The sequence below is a fragment of the Rattus norvegicus genome, chromosome 9 (assembly GCF_036323735.1).
Source record: "Rattus norvegicus strain BN/NHsdMcwi chromosome 9, GRCr8, whole genome shotgun sequence".
NCBI lineage: Eukaryota > Metazoa > Chordata > Mammalia > Rodentia > Muridae > Rattus > Rattus norvegicus.
The window spans coordinates 47087406-47103637 of record NC_086027.1 but is presented as its reverse complement, the minus strand read 5'-3'; the positions used below and the strand labels follow the sequence as shown (position 1 = coordinate 47103637).

Below are 16232 nucleotides of genomic sequence, written 5' to 3'. Positions count from 1 at the left end.
TATTGTATGTGAAAATCACGGTGAGGGGTCATGATTTTCCCTAAAGTGACAAAGCAGTATATAGAAGGAAAGAAACCAAAGATAAAGACTACTTTGAAAGAAAGGAGTGGGGCTGGAGAGATGACTCAGCGGTTAAGAGCACTGACTGCTCTTCCAGAGATCCTGAGTTCAATTCCCAGCAACCACGTGGTGGCTCACAACCATCTGTAATGGGATCCGATGCCCTCCTCTGGTGTGCAGACATATAGAAAGACCAAGCACTCATATACATAAATAAAGCAAAAAATAAAAACAAACAACAAAAAACAAAAAGAAAGGATGGAAGGGAAGACAGAAATGTAATTATATTATAGTCTCAAAAATAAATCTTTATGAAATAAATCATAAGAAAAAAAGAGTACTTTAAAAGACTAAACTAAGAAATAAAAAATAATCATCCCACTTGGAATAGAAAATGGGTTAAAAAGAAGTTAAAAAGAGGTTTGACCAAGAAGGGCGCTCTCCTAGCATGCACTAAGTCTGGGCTTGACCCCCAGACTCCAGCCTGGGGAAAAGGAGAAGCAAGTAAAGAGGAGGAAAAGTTCAAGTGTCCGAACTTCACTTTCTCCTTTGAGTTTAAAAGAGCGAACTGCACTCTGACAACTTACCCACTCACTAAAAATGCCATCGACTATTTAAGCTGGGAAACTGCTTTGCTTCAGGCAAACAGTCCCTATCTTTTGTTTTTCAGGGGTATGAGGCGAAAATGAAGAACAACAAGGCCAAGGAAACCTGGGACGTCAACCTCAATTCCCGGGTTGTTTTAGGAGAAAATACCAGAGAAAGACTTCTTGCAATTCACTGATTTATCATTTCAACTAAGATCTGAAAACCGCAGAGTTGAAAGAATTCACACCTACCTGAGAATCTATTTTAAAACCCACTCAAGATGATCCGAAAGTCTGAGCACCCCAGGTCTTCAGTGCCTGGTTAGCAGTGTGGGAGATGCAGGTACCTGGGAAGACAGGGCCACACCCACCTTTGTACTGATGGAGGTCAGTCAGGTTCTCCTGGTAGGTGAGGATGATAGTCTGATACTGGGTGACAATCTGGCGCCGGAGGCTCTCCCAGCAAGGGGACAGCTCCCCCAACTCTTCCAACTCACAGACTCTGCAAATAAAACACACATCAGGTTGCAGGGCTGGCTGGTTCACCTCCCTGCAATTGGGACCACTGCCATCCATCCTCACAGGATGATGTGAGAGATCACTGAGCACACAGAGCAACTACAGGAGCCAACGAATGTTGTGGGGTGGGGCGGGGGAGCAGCTGATGAGGGGCTCTGTCTGGTGACCTTGAAAATGTCGCTCAGTTCCAGTTCTCTGCAGGATGATGCATTACTCCAGACCAGAAGGACAGGAGATGGGAGACACCACTCACCTCCCCACCCTCATTCCGACAACTCCCTTTTTGGGTCAAGAACACAGCGACAGTCTCACACTTCTGGGAGGGGGGCCCATCTCCCATCTGAGCATCCTTGCTGCCCACACTGGGTGTCAGCCCTGCACATACAGTTGTTGTCAACACCTTAACTGGCTCTAAAGGACCTGCCCGATGAAGGGGCTCTTTGAAGCAGCAGCACACAGAAAGCACACCAAAGCTCACAGCAAGAGAGTGGGGAGACAGCTCAGGGTTTAAAAGTGGCTGAGTTAGATCCCAGGAGCCTCGTAGTGAGAGAGAACGGAGTCCACGAGGCTGACCTCTGACCTCCTACATGACACATGCACATATGCCCCAGCCCTGTACACTAAGAATTAAACTTGAAAATTGTAGGTGCTGATTACAGTATAAACATGTGCAAATAAAGACAGTGGCTCTTAAGTTAAAATTACGAAACAAATATGTACATAAACCGATAAAACAGCAAAACAATAGTTTGTAAATTTAGATGAGTGGTATGTGGTCCTCACTGTATTCTTGCTATTTTTCTCAAATTCTGAATTTTTCAGGGTGAAAACTGAAAACATCCACATTAGGTGTGCTGGCTGGTTTTGTGTTGACACAAGCTGGAATTATTGAAGAGAAAGGAGCCTCCCTTGAGGAAATGCCTCCATGAGACCCAGCTGTAAGGCATTTTCTTAATTAGTGATCAAGGGGGGAGGGCCCAGCCCATTGTGGGTGGTGCCGTCCCTGGGCTGTTGGTCCTGGGTTCTATAAGAAAGCAAGCTGAGCAAGCCAGGGGAAGCAAGCCAGTAAGTAACATCCCTCCATGGCCTCCGCATCAGCTCCTGCTTCCTGACCTGCTTGAGTTCCAGTCCTGACTTCCTTTGGTGATGAACAGCGATGTGGAAGTGTAAGCTGAATAAACCCTTTCCTCCCCAACTTGCTTCTTGGTCCTGATGTTTGTGCAGGAATAGAAGCCCTGACTAAGACACTAGGGCCCTGTGTTTCTGGATGCATGGTGTTAATCACCAATGCCGATTTAGAAGAAGCTGTGGTGGTCACAGCTGTCAGTTGTGGTGGCTCAGTTGTGTGTCTGACAGACAGAAAATCGTCTGACCCTTACTTGGAACTGAGAAAATAGGCCTCAGGATGAAAGCTTAGCTCTGTGGGAGGGGAGGACCCTGAAGGGTCATCCTCTGAGCCCAAACAGGATGGAAGAGAAGAAGAGAGAGAAGGAGGGATGTGCTGATGTTAGCCAAGCCTCTGGGGCTTCTTGCCCGCCAAATTGCGAGACCGAGGAGCACAGTGAGGCTTCGGATGGTTGGGGCACAGGGCCAGCAAGGGGAGAGCCCAGGTCCGCACTCCGCCTGTGGAAGGCGTGTGTGTGCTCATGGGGTCCATCCTGCCCACTCGGCTCACCTGGCTGCATCTTCTTCCAGCAGGAGCTTCACAAACTGCCGAGGCACGTGCAGCGAGAGGACGCTCTCTGCCATCTGCTCCAGGATCCGTAGGTGGTTGCCATCGGTGGTTGGGAAGCGGTACATGCGGCAGATGGCACCACCAAACACTGAGGTGGGAATGAAGGAGACAGGCTGTGGGTGAAATGGCTGCGGACCCACCTGCACGGCTCCTCCTCGGGCCCTCAGTGACTCTACAGCTGCTTTCCCAAGAGAACGGATAAGCAAGCGAAGAGCAACAACAAACCCAAGAGCCACATAAAGCCAGCCCCACCAGGCAGCTGTCCGGCACGCCTCGCTGTCAGAGGATAGTCAATCAACAGCAAGGAGCAGAGCCAGCACCAGAGCCAGGGCAAACAGTGACTCTGCACACTGCAGAAAATGCCATACTGATGAACAGCGGCAGAGAGGTGCCAACTGGGACATATGTGTGCCAGTCAAAGTAGGCAGGAGTAAAGGGTGGCCAGTCACTGAGAGGAACCTGCTTACCCGCTTTCAGTAAGCTGTCTTTTCGCAAAGAAGCATATTTGGATCGGATTCCCAAGGCCTCGGTCAAGCTCTCGTCAACGGGCAAAACCATCTGATAAGAGTTAGGGAAAAGGACAAGAACGCTGGGTGTGGAGACTGAAGCCAGGCCACAGACGTGGACCTGTGTGTTACACAAGACCTGGAAGCTGAACTCGAAGAATTGGTCAACAGTGCCCACGCTGCCCAGCACGCGCACGCGCACGCACACACACACACACACACACACACACACACACACACACACACACACACAATCAATGTCCTACTGCACAGACACTTTTCTTTTGAGTCACTGCACCTTGAGTATCAGGGTTGTGGAACACAAAATGAAACAGAAGGGCAGAAGCCATCAAGAATACAAGAATATCCTCAGTGCAAGTGCTCTGAGTATACTTTGGGCAAAATGAGGTATCATTTTATAATGCGTCTTCGACAGCACTGGTTCTTAAACTGGCATTCTTGTGTGGTAACTGTCTGGGTGAGAGACTGTGTGGGCCATGAGGAGACAGGAGACAGGGAGGGGGTCCTGGTTGGGAGGAGTGTGAAGGTGACCAGGAAAGTCAGTCACTGCCAGGATGTGATAGAAGGCCTAGGTTTCCATCACCTCTTCGCTCACACCTTCCCGCTCTGCCCCACATACACTCTAGCAAAGATACTCTGCTCTCAACCCTGGGTCACAGAAGGGCCCAGTGTGGCTCAGGGAGCAGAGACCAGAGCAAGTCAGCGATGCTTTGTGTGTCAGAGCAGGAGCCCTCCCATTCCTCAGGGTATCCGAGGGTCCCAATGGAAGGCAGTGTCAAGCAGCAGTCCTGCCCCTTGCAAAGACATATCCGTGTGAAGAGAATCAATGATCCTATGTCTCTGAGGGAGAAGAGAGAGGCCCCCACTCACCCTGCCATTGACAGTGTCCAGAGACCGGGTCACAGGGGGCTGCTGGTCTGACTTCTCCTCCATCTGCCAGCCGATCACAGTTATGTTACCGACTCGGTCACTCTCTGCAGACCTGCAACAAGCGTCAGGCCGTGACAAGCTCTGGATTACCTCAGCTGCTTTTCCTCTCAAGGCAAAGCTCAGTCACCCTGGGTCACCAGGGTCCTGGGAGCATCAAGGAAGGTAGTAGCATCTGACAGGCCTTCTGACACACTGAGTCGTCCATCTTACCTGCCCTTGGCAGGCACCACTGCCTCCCCTAGACAGTCCCTGGGAACATGGAGGGGCAAACCTTTAGACCCTTTGAAAGGAATGGAGCCAGCACCAACCTCAGTGTCAGATGCAATCGGTGATGCCTGTCCTGGAGCAGGTCTTTGACCACGAATGTTCCAGAGCCCAGCAAGTACATCTGGGGGGAGACGGGGGATCAGTAGGACACTTGGCGTCCCTCTGACCCACGTACCAGAGCCCGGGAAGTCAGTGATTCCTATAATACCTTCCCACCATTGCTTAACCCATGAACCCATAGCAATGGTCAGAAGAGAATTCCCAGGGCCAAGTGTGTCTCCACACAGGCTAATTCATAAGCCAGTAGTGAACTCGACCTGCTTGAACTGTTACCCAACTCGAAGTGAAGGGAGACTGTAGGCGAATGCACATCACTTAACTGTTCCCTGAGATCTGTCTTTGACGTCGTACACTGACAGCTTGATCTGGGTCATCTGATTGATGAGAGAGTCTTGAAAGAAGGCAATGCTGCTCAGAAAGATAGGGTTGTTGGTTCCCTAGAACAGAACACAAGAGCTGGGCTTCGTTTTCACTGTCCTACACATTTTCAGAACGAGGAAATCAACATTCTTTTTTTACTGATCTGCTCAGCACAAACACAAATGGCAGCACCAGGCAAGAACAAAGAACCCTGCTCTCCAAAGAGGGAAAGAAATCCTGGCAGGATCATCACCGACCTGACCAGAGAGCAGCAGGCCCTGCAGAAGCTGTGCAGAGGGCTCGCTCCTGAAATGAGCGTAGGCTCAACATGCATGGCATTCTCGCAGTATTTTCCGATGTGCTGTGTTCTTAGACTGTTACTTAGGGGAGTTCCTCTCAGTGTGTGCAAAGGCAGACAAAAGAGGAATGGACGGGCTCAGTAATTATCCTAGCATCCTGTGTCTGGAATAATTAAAACTGACCTTTCGAGAGCTGTCCTCGTTAGGACCGGGTCTAGTTTCTGGATCACAGGTGCCTGTTTGCTGGCAGCTCTGCCCCAGAGCTCCACTGCACTCTCTCAGCAGCTCTAGGTCTGGCCTCTCAGTGCCTGCTAGGTAGCCCCTCCTAGGGGGTCTGTGAGCCTTCCCCCATCTTCCTTCCTCCTGCCATGGGAATCTGTTAAAGCAGGCTAAAGGTCTGGGATTCAACTTTGGTGCCCCCTTGTCTGCTGAGCATCTGCTGACCGGGAGGGAGAGCTCAAACCCTTCCTACAAAGTCTGCCTCCGGCATCTCTTCCCACACACCTGTTGTCCCCACTCCTTTCTTCTGCTACAGTCATCCTGCGTCCTTCCCCCAGACACCTGTCAGAGGCAGGAGACCTCCTTACAGAAGTCCTGCAAAGCTGGCTACTGTGCTCTATCACAAGCACCCTGCTCAGCCTACAAAGTCAGTTTCTCACGCACACTAAGCAGATATAGTTATTTCTTAAATCCCATGATGCTCTGCTATATCACCCGGCCCCACATACTACGTTCAGTCCTAAACTGGAAGCACAGGCATTACCTGAAAGACATGCAGAACCAGGACCTCACCTGGACTTGCAGTCAAGTCCTGCCTAGGAAGTCTGCTTAAAGGGATACTGTTCCTGTGTCCTCACCCTGCTACCCTACTGGTTCCCATGCTTTCTAATACATGAAGTGATCAGGTATGTTTCAGCCCCTTCCTCCCTGGGAAACTCGAAGGCAAGGACTGTGTACCAACACTCAACACAGTGCTTGGCCTGAGGCCAATGCTCAACAAGTGCTTATACCATAGGCAACCTCACTTAGAAGGGGCTAGCTTCCAAAATGGAAAAGTTGATATAAAATTATGTATCAATGAGTTCATATTAAAAGCACAGAAACATAAAACAATTAAAATGAAGCTCAATTTGGTAATTATTCATATTACAAATAAAACTCTGTGGAGTCACATATCAGACATTCCTATGATCTGTGCTATAACTCATATAAAGTGTTTGGCTATCTAAAAGATTTTGTAAACTTCCCTAGGTAAAGCTATGTAAATTATTTTTAAAAGCACACAATACAGAACACAAAAAAATGCAAAAAACTAACAGTAAACATGTTCCAAACACTGGTGAATGAGCAGAATTCTCTAATCACAGCAGCAACTGGGAGTGACAAGGGAGAGCCAGGTCTCCCCTCTTTTAAGTCAACCAATCACATAGGTTCCTCCTTAACCAATAGTCCATCAAAGCTCAGGCCGGTGTGGCAGATGAAGGGCCACCCCAGGACTGTTGGCAAAATGGGTAAGTGAGCTGAAATGGAAGAGAAGCCATAGCTGCACAGGAACTGAACGTCCCTTCCGCTGGGGCCACAGATTACCGTGAGCAGGAGGCCTCCCAGGCAGAGAGGGCCCAGCAGCACCTACCTCGATGATCTCCGTCTGCGCGTGCTTCGTCCAGAATGCCTGTGGAGGGGTGGTGACACTCACAGCCACAAAACTATTTGGTTTTCGATCTAGCGATGGAGTGTGAAGCTCACTGCAAGCTATAAAATCAAGACAGGAAAAAAAGGAATCCTTTTGGATAGAGTTCTAGTTAGCACATTCCTCTACACAAACCCAAAAGAAAGCTTAAAATAATACATCTAGAGATGTCATGGTCACACCGTCAGTAAGACAGAAGGTTTTAAAAACCTGTTTTCTCATTCTCTTCCCTCTTCCATCACCAGTAGATAGCGTGGTCTTCTGATTCAGCGTGTAACAGCATAGTGACATATAATACAATACAATATAATATAATATAATACAATATAATATAATATAATACAATATAATACAATACATGTAGGTACTTATAGATACACATAAAATAAAATATCTTTGAAAAATAAGGGCACTAAATCTTCAGTACTTAAGCCCTGGGGTTAGATGGTAGGGATGACAGTACAGCAGTGCAAATGCATCTAAGGCCACCATGTACACTTACGACAATTAAAGTGGCAGCTATCATACTATCTGTGTTTCTGTCATCATCAAACATAGGGCATCAACTCTAAGGCCAAACTGCATTCTCACAGTCACAATAGGAAAGATACATGCAGAGAACAGGATGAAAGAAGATAGTAAGAAGGACAGAAGGAAATGGGGGAAACCCTGAAAGAATTCAAAAGGCAGAAAATAGGGAGGAGGAGCTACACACTACAGATTAGAAAAGAGGAATGCCTTGCTTGCTCCAAGCAACATTAAGTAAATTAACGCCTCATGATCATTGTTCCCTGAAGTACCCCCCCTCCATAGTCTCAGGCATCCAAACATCTGGTTCCAGGCTGGTGACACTGTCTGCAGAGGCTTAGGAACTGTAGCCTCATTGGAGGAAGTCCATCACGAGGAGTGGGCTTTGATGTTCAAGGCTTCTCCCTACTTTGAGCTGCTCTTTCTGCTGTGCTTGAGGTCCACAGTGTGAGCTCTTAGCTTATGCTCCAGTTGAGATCGCTGCTGCTTGCTGCCATGCCTCCCCACCATCGCAGACGCCTACGCCCTTCCTTTGTCTGTAAGACGCTTTGGTCATGGTATTTACCACAGCCATAGAAAAGTAACGGACACATTGCCCAAGCCCAACACCTCTTTTTAGCTTAATCATACAGTGACTGCATTCATTGTGCCCTACCAGTCACCTCTCCCTCTCACACATGCATGCACATACCCTGTTAGCACTACTGTTCACGCAGCTATCGCACGGTCCTCCTGACTGCACAGTCTCCATCCTCTCTAGTGTGAATCTCTCTCTGCCTGCCCCTGAGGAGCACCCCGCAGCACTGTTGAGAATGCAAGGCTAGGTAGGGGCTGACGTATCCCTTCAGTTTGTACGGCTTAAAAATATCTTACAGCGCCTGAATGATTGAAGGGTATTTTCTCTAGGTAGTTATTTTCTCTAAGACCTCTAAATATATTGTCTCAGGGTTTCTATTTTTTCCTGCTATAAAAATGATAGTCAAGGCTAATTATTGTTTTTGTGTGTGTGTGTGTGTGTGTGTGTGTGTGTGCGCGCGCGCGCGCATGCATGCACATGCTTGAGTGTAGCTCCTATAATTTCTCCAAAATTGGCTTTCAATAGCTCTACTATGATGTGCTTAGAATAATGTATCTTCAGTTTTACTTTATTAGATTGGGAGAAATACTCAACTATAAATACTGAGCCTTTCTCTCTTTTTTTAAAGATTTATTTATTATAAGTACACTATAGCTGACAGTATAGTGACACACCAGAAGAGGGCTTCGGATCCCATTACAGATGGTTGTGAGCCACCATGTGGTTGCTAGGAATTGAACTCAGGACCTCTGGAAGAGCAGTCAGTGATCCTAACCACTGAGCCATCTCTCTACGCCTCCTTTTTTTTTTTTTTAAAAAAATCCAAATAAACTAAACATTCTTACTGTAGATTTTATGGGATCGTTAGCTTGTTTTTGAGACAGGGTCTTACTTGATAGCCCTGGCTGGCTGGAACTGACTTCGGAGACTAAGAAGGCCTTGAACTCAGAGCCTGGCCTGCCTCTCCCTCCTAAGTGCTAGGACTAAAGGTGTGTCTGCCATGCCCCCCACTGCCATGGTTTTTAATACTCTCACTCTTCTATTGCTTCATCTCTCCATCTTCATTTTGGACGTTTCATTTTGGCCTACTCTTAGAATCACCAATTTCTCCTCAATTTTGTCAATCTGGCTTTCCTAAAAATCCATAGGCTTTTAGCTTGAGTTATTCTACGTTCCAATCCTCTAGTGCTCATTTGTTTCCTATGCCAACTCTACATGCACTGACTTCCATGAATAAGTCAGAGCTTTGAGAGGGCCTGGTCCTGGCATTACCGCCCTGCTTTTCCTTCAGGTTCCTTCTGTTAAGCTTTTCTGTCAGCATCTTGTTTGCCTCACATGTCAGTCCTGCCTCCAACAGTTGTGGTATTGTAAGAAGGTGCTATTGAACTATTTCCAGTATTTTGAGGAACCACCAAATAGATTTCCACAATGGCTGTACCAGCTTGCAATCCTACCAGCAATGGAGGAGTGTTCCCCTTTCTCCACATCCTTGACTGCATCTGCTGTCACCTGAGTTTTTGATCTTAGCCATTCTGACTGGTGTGAGGTGGAATCTCAGGTTGTTTTGATTTGCATTTCCCTGATGACTAAGGATGTTGAACATTTCTTCAAGTGCTTCTCAGCCATTTGATATTCTTCAGTTGAGAATTCTTAGTTTAGCTTTGTATTCATTTTTTAATTGGGTTATTTGGGTTTTTGTTTTTTTGTTTTTTTTTTTTTTTTTGGAGGTTAGTTTCTTGAGTTCTTTATATATTTTGGATATCAGACATCTATCAGATATAGGGTTAGTAAAGGTCTTTTCCCAATCTGTAGGATGCCGATTTGTCCTAATGACAGTGTCCTTGGCCTTACAGAAGCTTTCCAGTTTCATGAGGTCCCGTTTATCAATTGTTGGTCTTAGAGCCTGAGCCTGATGGGGGATCCATTCCATATGCAGCCACCAAACCCAGACATTATTGCTGATGCCAAGAAGTGCTTGCTGACAGGAGCCTAGTATGGCTGTTCCCTGAGAGGCTCTGCCAGAGCCTGACGAATACAGATGCTAATGCTGGCAGCCAAACAATGGACTGAGCACAGGGACCCCAATGGAAGAGTTAGGAAAGGATCGAAGGAGCTGAAGGCAGTTGCAACCCTATAGGAAGAACAACAGTATCAACTAAATGAACCACCCAGAGCTCCCAGGGACTAAACCACCAACCAAAGAATACACATGGGTGGGTCCATGGCTCCTGCTACATATGTAGCAGAGGACTTCCTTATCTGGCATCAATAGGAAGGGAGGCCCTGGGTCCTGTGGAGGGTTGTTGCCCCAGTGAAGGGGGATGCTACAGGGGTGAGGCAGGAGTAAGTGGACAGAGTACTCTTTCAGAGGCAAAGCGGAGGGGAGACTCTCAACACATCACAACATTTGACATGTAAATAAATAATCAGGAAGGAAGGAAGGAAGGAAGGAAGGAAGGAAGGAAGGAAGGGAGGGAGGGAGGGAGGGAGGAAAGGAGGGAGGGAGGGAGGGAGGAAAGGAGGGAGGGAGGGAGGGAGGGAGGGAGGAAGGGAGAGGGAAGGAATGCTGTTGATTGGGTTGTGCTGCCATAGTCGTCTTGCTAAGGATCAAGGCTTCTCCACATGTACTGGCAGATGATCTACCACTGAGCTTCAAGCCTGATTGCTTCTGACTGACATTCTCAGGGGAAAAGTGGAAAGGAAGGAAGGAAGGAAGGAAGGAAGGAAGGAAGGAAGGAAGGGAGGGCAAGCAGTAAAGTAGTAACAACAACAACAACAACAATAAAACCTGTTTCTACTGAGTAAACTCTGGCTTTGGCCAATAAATTAAGAAAGAAAGAAAAGAGAAGTCAAGCCCTATAAGTAAGGTACCCACACTCATGCACGCACACACACACTCTTCTCTTCAGAAAATGGTCAAGTAATGATAGTTACCTTATGAATGTGGCTATGTAAGGGGTTGGGGATTTAGCTCAGTGGTAGAGTGCTTGCCGAGCAAGCGCAAGGCCCTGGGTTCGGTCCCCAGCTCCAAAAAAAAGAAAAAAGAAAAAAAAATGTAAAGCTCACAGTTTGTTATTTCTTTCTACATTCTGTCCCTGACTTTCAACAGTCTCATTAGGATGACTCCAGGTGTGGCTTTCTTCAGAGTTTACCTCAGCTCTGACTGAAAAGGACATTTAGTAAGTTTTATCATATAGCACTGCAGAACATGGGGAATAAAATGGAGATCTTAGAGTCATCAAGATGGGGTTGGAGAGACAGATCAGCAGTTAGAGTGCTCCCTGCTCTAACATGGCTACAAGAATTCAGATTCAAGCACCCATGACTGGCTGCTCTCAAAGGTCAGAATCTAAGGGATCTGGCACCATTTTCTGGCATCCGGAGAAACACACACAAGCACACACACATACACGCACGCACTCATACACTTACACATACTTACACACATACACACTCACACACACTTGCTAAAATATATGAAGCCCTGACTACACGCTTACCAGGACAACTATGGCAGCACAACCCAGTCAATAGTGTTTTCTTACGATACCGCAGCCGGCAGAGGCGGGGCTGACATGTGAGACAAACAAGCTGACATAAAGCTCAACAGAAAAGGAGCGCTTGAAGTAAGAGCAGGGCGCTAATAGCAATACCAGGGCCTTTCAAAGCTCTCACACTAAAGGAAGCCAGCACAAGCATTAACATATGTCTGAGGATGTGTGTGTGCTCAGAGAAGAACTGAGGAGGCAATGAGTGATTGCCTCAGACTACTTACCTCTGGTGTTCAGCATAAGCAGGAAGTGAACCCTAAAGACCTGGGCCAGCATGCACACAGACACTCAGCAAACATCACACCAAAGGTCTCTAGTTCTTGAGCTTTTAAAATTTCTCTATGCAGCCTAGCAGGAGATCTCTGAGTTTAGGCCAGTCAGGGCTATAAAGTGATACTGTCTCCAACACACACACACACACACACACCCCACATACCTACACAACATACCACATACATATACACACACCATACCTACACACACACACCAATACATACACACACCACATAGATACATACACACACCATATACATATATACACATTACATACACACACACCATATACATACACACACACCACATACCTACACAGAGACACACACACCAACACATATACACACACATACACCATATATATATACATACATACACATTACACACATACATACATACACACACACCCCACATACCTACACAACATACCAAATACATACACACACACCCCACATACCTACACAACATACCAAATACATACACACACACCCCACATACCTACACAACATACCAAATACATACACACACACCCCACATACCTACACAACATACCAAATACATACACACACACCCCACATACCTACACACACACCAATACATACACACCACATACCTACACACACACCAATACATACACACACACCACATACCTACACACACACCAATACATACACACACCACATACAGACACACACATTACATACACACACCACATACAGACACACACATTACATACACACACCAACACATACACACACACCACATACCTACACACACCAACACATACACACACACCACATACCTACACACACCAATACATACACACACACCACATACCTACACACACCAATACATACACACACACCACATACCTACACACACATTACATACACACACCACATACAGACACACACATTACATACACACACCACATACAGACACACACATTACATACACACACCACATACAGACACACACACCACATACCTACACAGAGACACACACACACACCACATACCCATATTACACACACACCATATATATACATACATACACATTACACACACACCCCACATACCTACACACACACCCCACATACCTACACACACACCCCACATACCTACACACACACCCCACATACCTACACACACACCCCACATACCTACACACACACACCCCACATACCTACACACACACACCCCACATACCTACACACACACACCCCACATACCTACACACACACACCCCACATACCTACACACACACACCCCACATACCTACACACACACACCCCACATACCTACACACACACACCCCACATACCTACACACACACCCCACATACCTACACACACACCCCACATACCTACACACACACCCCACATACCTACACACACACCCCACATACCTACACACACACCCCACATACCTACACACACACACCACATACCTACACACACACACCACATACCTACACACACACACCACATACCTACACACACACACCACATACCTACACACACACACCACATACCTACACACACCCCACATACCTACACACACCCCACATACCTACACACACACCCCACATACCTACACACACACCACATACCTACACACACACCACATACATACATACACACACCATATACATACAGACACATTACATACACACACACCACATACCTACACAGAGACACACATACCATACACATATACACACACATATACCATATATATACATACATACATACATACACACACATACACACACACACACACACACACACACACACACACGGATATATTGGGGATTTATGGATATTCAACTTAACTTGACTACCAAGTGGCCAGCAGGTACCCTCAGGAGCCCCACATGACAGATGCTGTTCCTCAGCCATTGGCAACAGCACTAACAAGAATGGCAGCACAAAAAAACAAAACAAAACAAAAAAAAAAAAAAAAACAGAGAAAGGGAGAATGTGATTTCCAAAGTCACAACATCACATTCTTCAAAATATGTCATCTTTAACCATAATTTATAAAACATGAAAAAACAAAACACACAAGAAAATCCTGTTCACACATAGATCAATTTAAAACCTAAAAAAGTCAACAGTACCTGTCCCTGAGGGGACACTGATGTCTGACTTACTAAGAAACTAGGTAAAGTATGAGGAGAATGTCTTGTTAAATAGAAATTACCTGTAAAGGAACTGAAATCATAAACCTAGCCATGTGGAGAATATTCAAAAGTACAATAACGGAACTGAAAAAAATCATTGAGAGGCTCAACTCTAGACAGACAAAGGAAGAGTTGGCACACTTGGGAGATGCCGGCTAAGATTATTTAGTCTGAAGAACAGACAGAAAGAAAAAGAAGGGGGGCAGTTTGACAGAGTCCCCAGAGTTCATCAACGTCACCAAGCCAGTTTTAATCAGAATTCTGGAAGGAGTGGGGATGCACTTGAGAAAATGGTGGCCAGGCACTTGCCAGATGTGATGGAAAACACGACGCCTTGAGAGGTATTTTTAAACGGACTCACATTCTTCAGGTCTACAGGATTTCTTGTATTATTTTTAAACTTCCTCTTTGTGTTCATTTTTCCATCTCCTCTCTTAAATGATGGCATCCGGGACTGTCCAGCTCTCTCCCGTTTCCTATGTTGCTTGCCAAGACAGTTTCCTGGATGTCTTCCAGGCTCTCCTGAATTTGTAAATTTCATCTGTTAGGTAAACTTCGAGGCTGCCCTTTGTTCTCCAGCTGCTTCTTGTAAGCAGTGCTGTTAGGGACGCACTGGGTGGGTGCACCCTTCCTTCTTAGAGGTGGAAGTCACAATTTCTTTGGTACTTTCTTCTACTCCTGCGACACCTGTTTCATCCAGGTTCCCCTGCTTCATGCTATGGATGTGCCGTGAGGGCTGCTGGTCTTTCACTTCTTTGGTTTTTTAAAGTCACTTTTGAGATATAAATTTCTTACGCACACACCCATTTTAAGTGTACCACTCGATGGGCTTTATAAGTTCCTATATGAATATAGCCATTCCCAGTGCTGAGATGGAGCACTTCCCCCACCATCCCTAGAGGTAAAAGAACCTGAGTCTAACTGGTTCTTCCCTCCTTTGCCCTCATCTTCCTTCTGCCAGGTGTATGCCCCCTGCCCAGTGACACTTCTCCTCCCTCCAAAGAGACAAGTAACTTGAGCAGATGTGAGGGTGTGGCCAGCCACAAAGCACCTGTGTGGAGCTCACTTAGCCTGCTCTGCATATGGACACAGCACCACAGCCTTCCAAACACTCCATTGTTAACATGGGCATTTGCCTCCATAAAGAATGGCACTGCAGCTTTATTCAAGATAGCCCCCCGCCCCAGCCCACCCCCAAACACAGCTCTGGTCTCCATCGGTTATTAGAAGCAGCCTCTGAGACGCTACTTCTCCTCAGAAGCGGCAGTGGTGGTGACAGCTGGCTCTTAAAGACAGACTAGCAGTAACAATCAAGACAGAAGTACCTACCTAAGCTGAACTCTAAAATGGGCTCATCTGGGTCTTGGATGTTTCCTGGTAGAAGAGAGATGACAGAAAAAGTCACCCAAAATAAATCCTTCACAGAATTTAGATTGTATTTTTGTACCAAAAAAAAAAGAAAAGAAAAAGAAAAAAAAGAAAGAAACAAGAAACACTAACTCCTATAGGCCACCCCAAAATATCACAGTAGATGGTTTATAAACCCCTCAGACCTCTTTCCATCCTGCCTACTGGAAGGCAGGCCCAGATACCCACCAGAGCTAGAAAAACATGATCTTCAGTTTCACCAGACCAGTCCCCAGTTCTAGGAGCACTAGCTATCCTGAGTCCTAGTTCAACCAGAAGGGTCCACGCCAGGACACCTCTCAAAGGCTTGGTTGCTCTCTCCTGGCCCTTCCAACACTGTTACAGCAGGGGGCCTGCATGCTTCATGTTCATGACCAGATGCCTAGCATAGTGGGGGAGACTCACCTGCCAGAGAGAGGCCCACCATGTCGGCTGTCACGTCAATGGTGGAAGCCCGCTGCATCGCACGGGCCCTGGCACCATGGCGAGGGCTGTGCTCTCTTGCTGTCATGATGTCATTGGTGAGGGTATGCTTCTTGTTCCTTGGTCACCTCACCTGATTCCCCAAAGCAGAGCCGTCTCCAGGCCCTGGATCCCTACAATGGCAGTATCCCTGAGACATGGGAGCAAACACTAGTGAGAGTCTAGAGGCTGATGATGGAGAGACGGTTCCTGTGG

General features: G+C 46.7%; 1 protein-coding gene across 17 annotated transcripts in view; it reads right to left on the bottom strand.

Annotated features, from left to right (window-relative positions):
* Nucleotides 1–16232, bottom strand: part of Inpp4a (inositol polyphosphate-4-phosphatase type I A) — a 118328-nt gene that overhangs the window by 38754 nt on the left and 63342 nt on the right. For 15 of the 17 annotated variants that reach the window (XR_005488970.2, XR_005488971.2, XM_039084233.2 and 12 more), the window contains exons 3-11: nucleotides 15960–16167; nucleotides 15477–15521; nucleotides 6978–7096; nucleotides 5006–5122; nucleotides 4667–4746; nucleotides 4299–4410; nucleotides 3369–3459; nucleotides 2842–2989; nucleotides 1019–1149 (exon numbers count right to left, since the gene is read on the bottom strand). Coding sequence is in view for 15 of the 17 variants with exons in the window: in XM_039084233.2 (XP_038940161.1) it covers nucleotides 1019–1149; nucleotides 2842–2989; nucleotides 3369–3459; nucleotides 4299–4410; nucleotides 4667–4746; nucleotides 5006–5122; nucleotides 6978–7096; nucleotides 15477–15521; nucleotides 15960–16065 (949 nt within the window). In the remaining 2 variants the exon portion in view is untranslated. Of the gene's footprint in view, nucleotides 1–1018; nucleotides 1150–2841; nucleotides 2990–3368; nucleotides 3460–4298; nucleotides 4411–4666; nucleotides 4747–5005; nucleotides 5123–6977; nucleotides 7097–15476; nucleotides 15522–15959; nucleotides 16188–16232 lie in introns of all 17 variants that reach the window. The other 2 variants (XM_039084225.2, XM_039084226.2) reach the window with 2 other exon arrangements.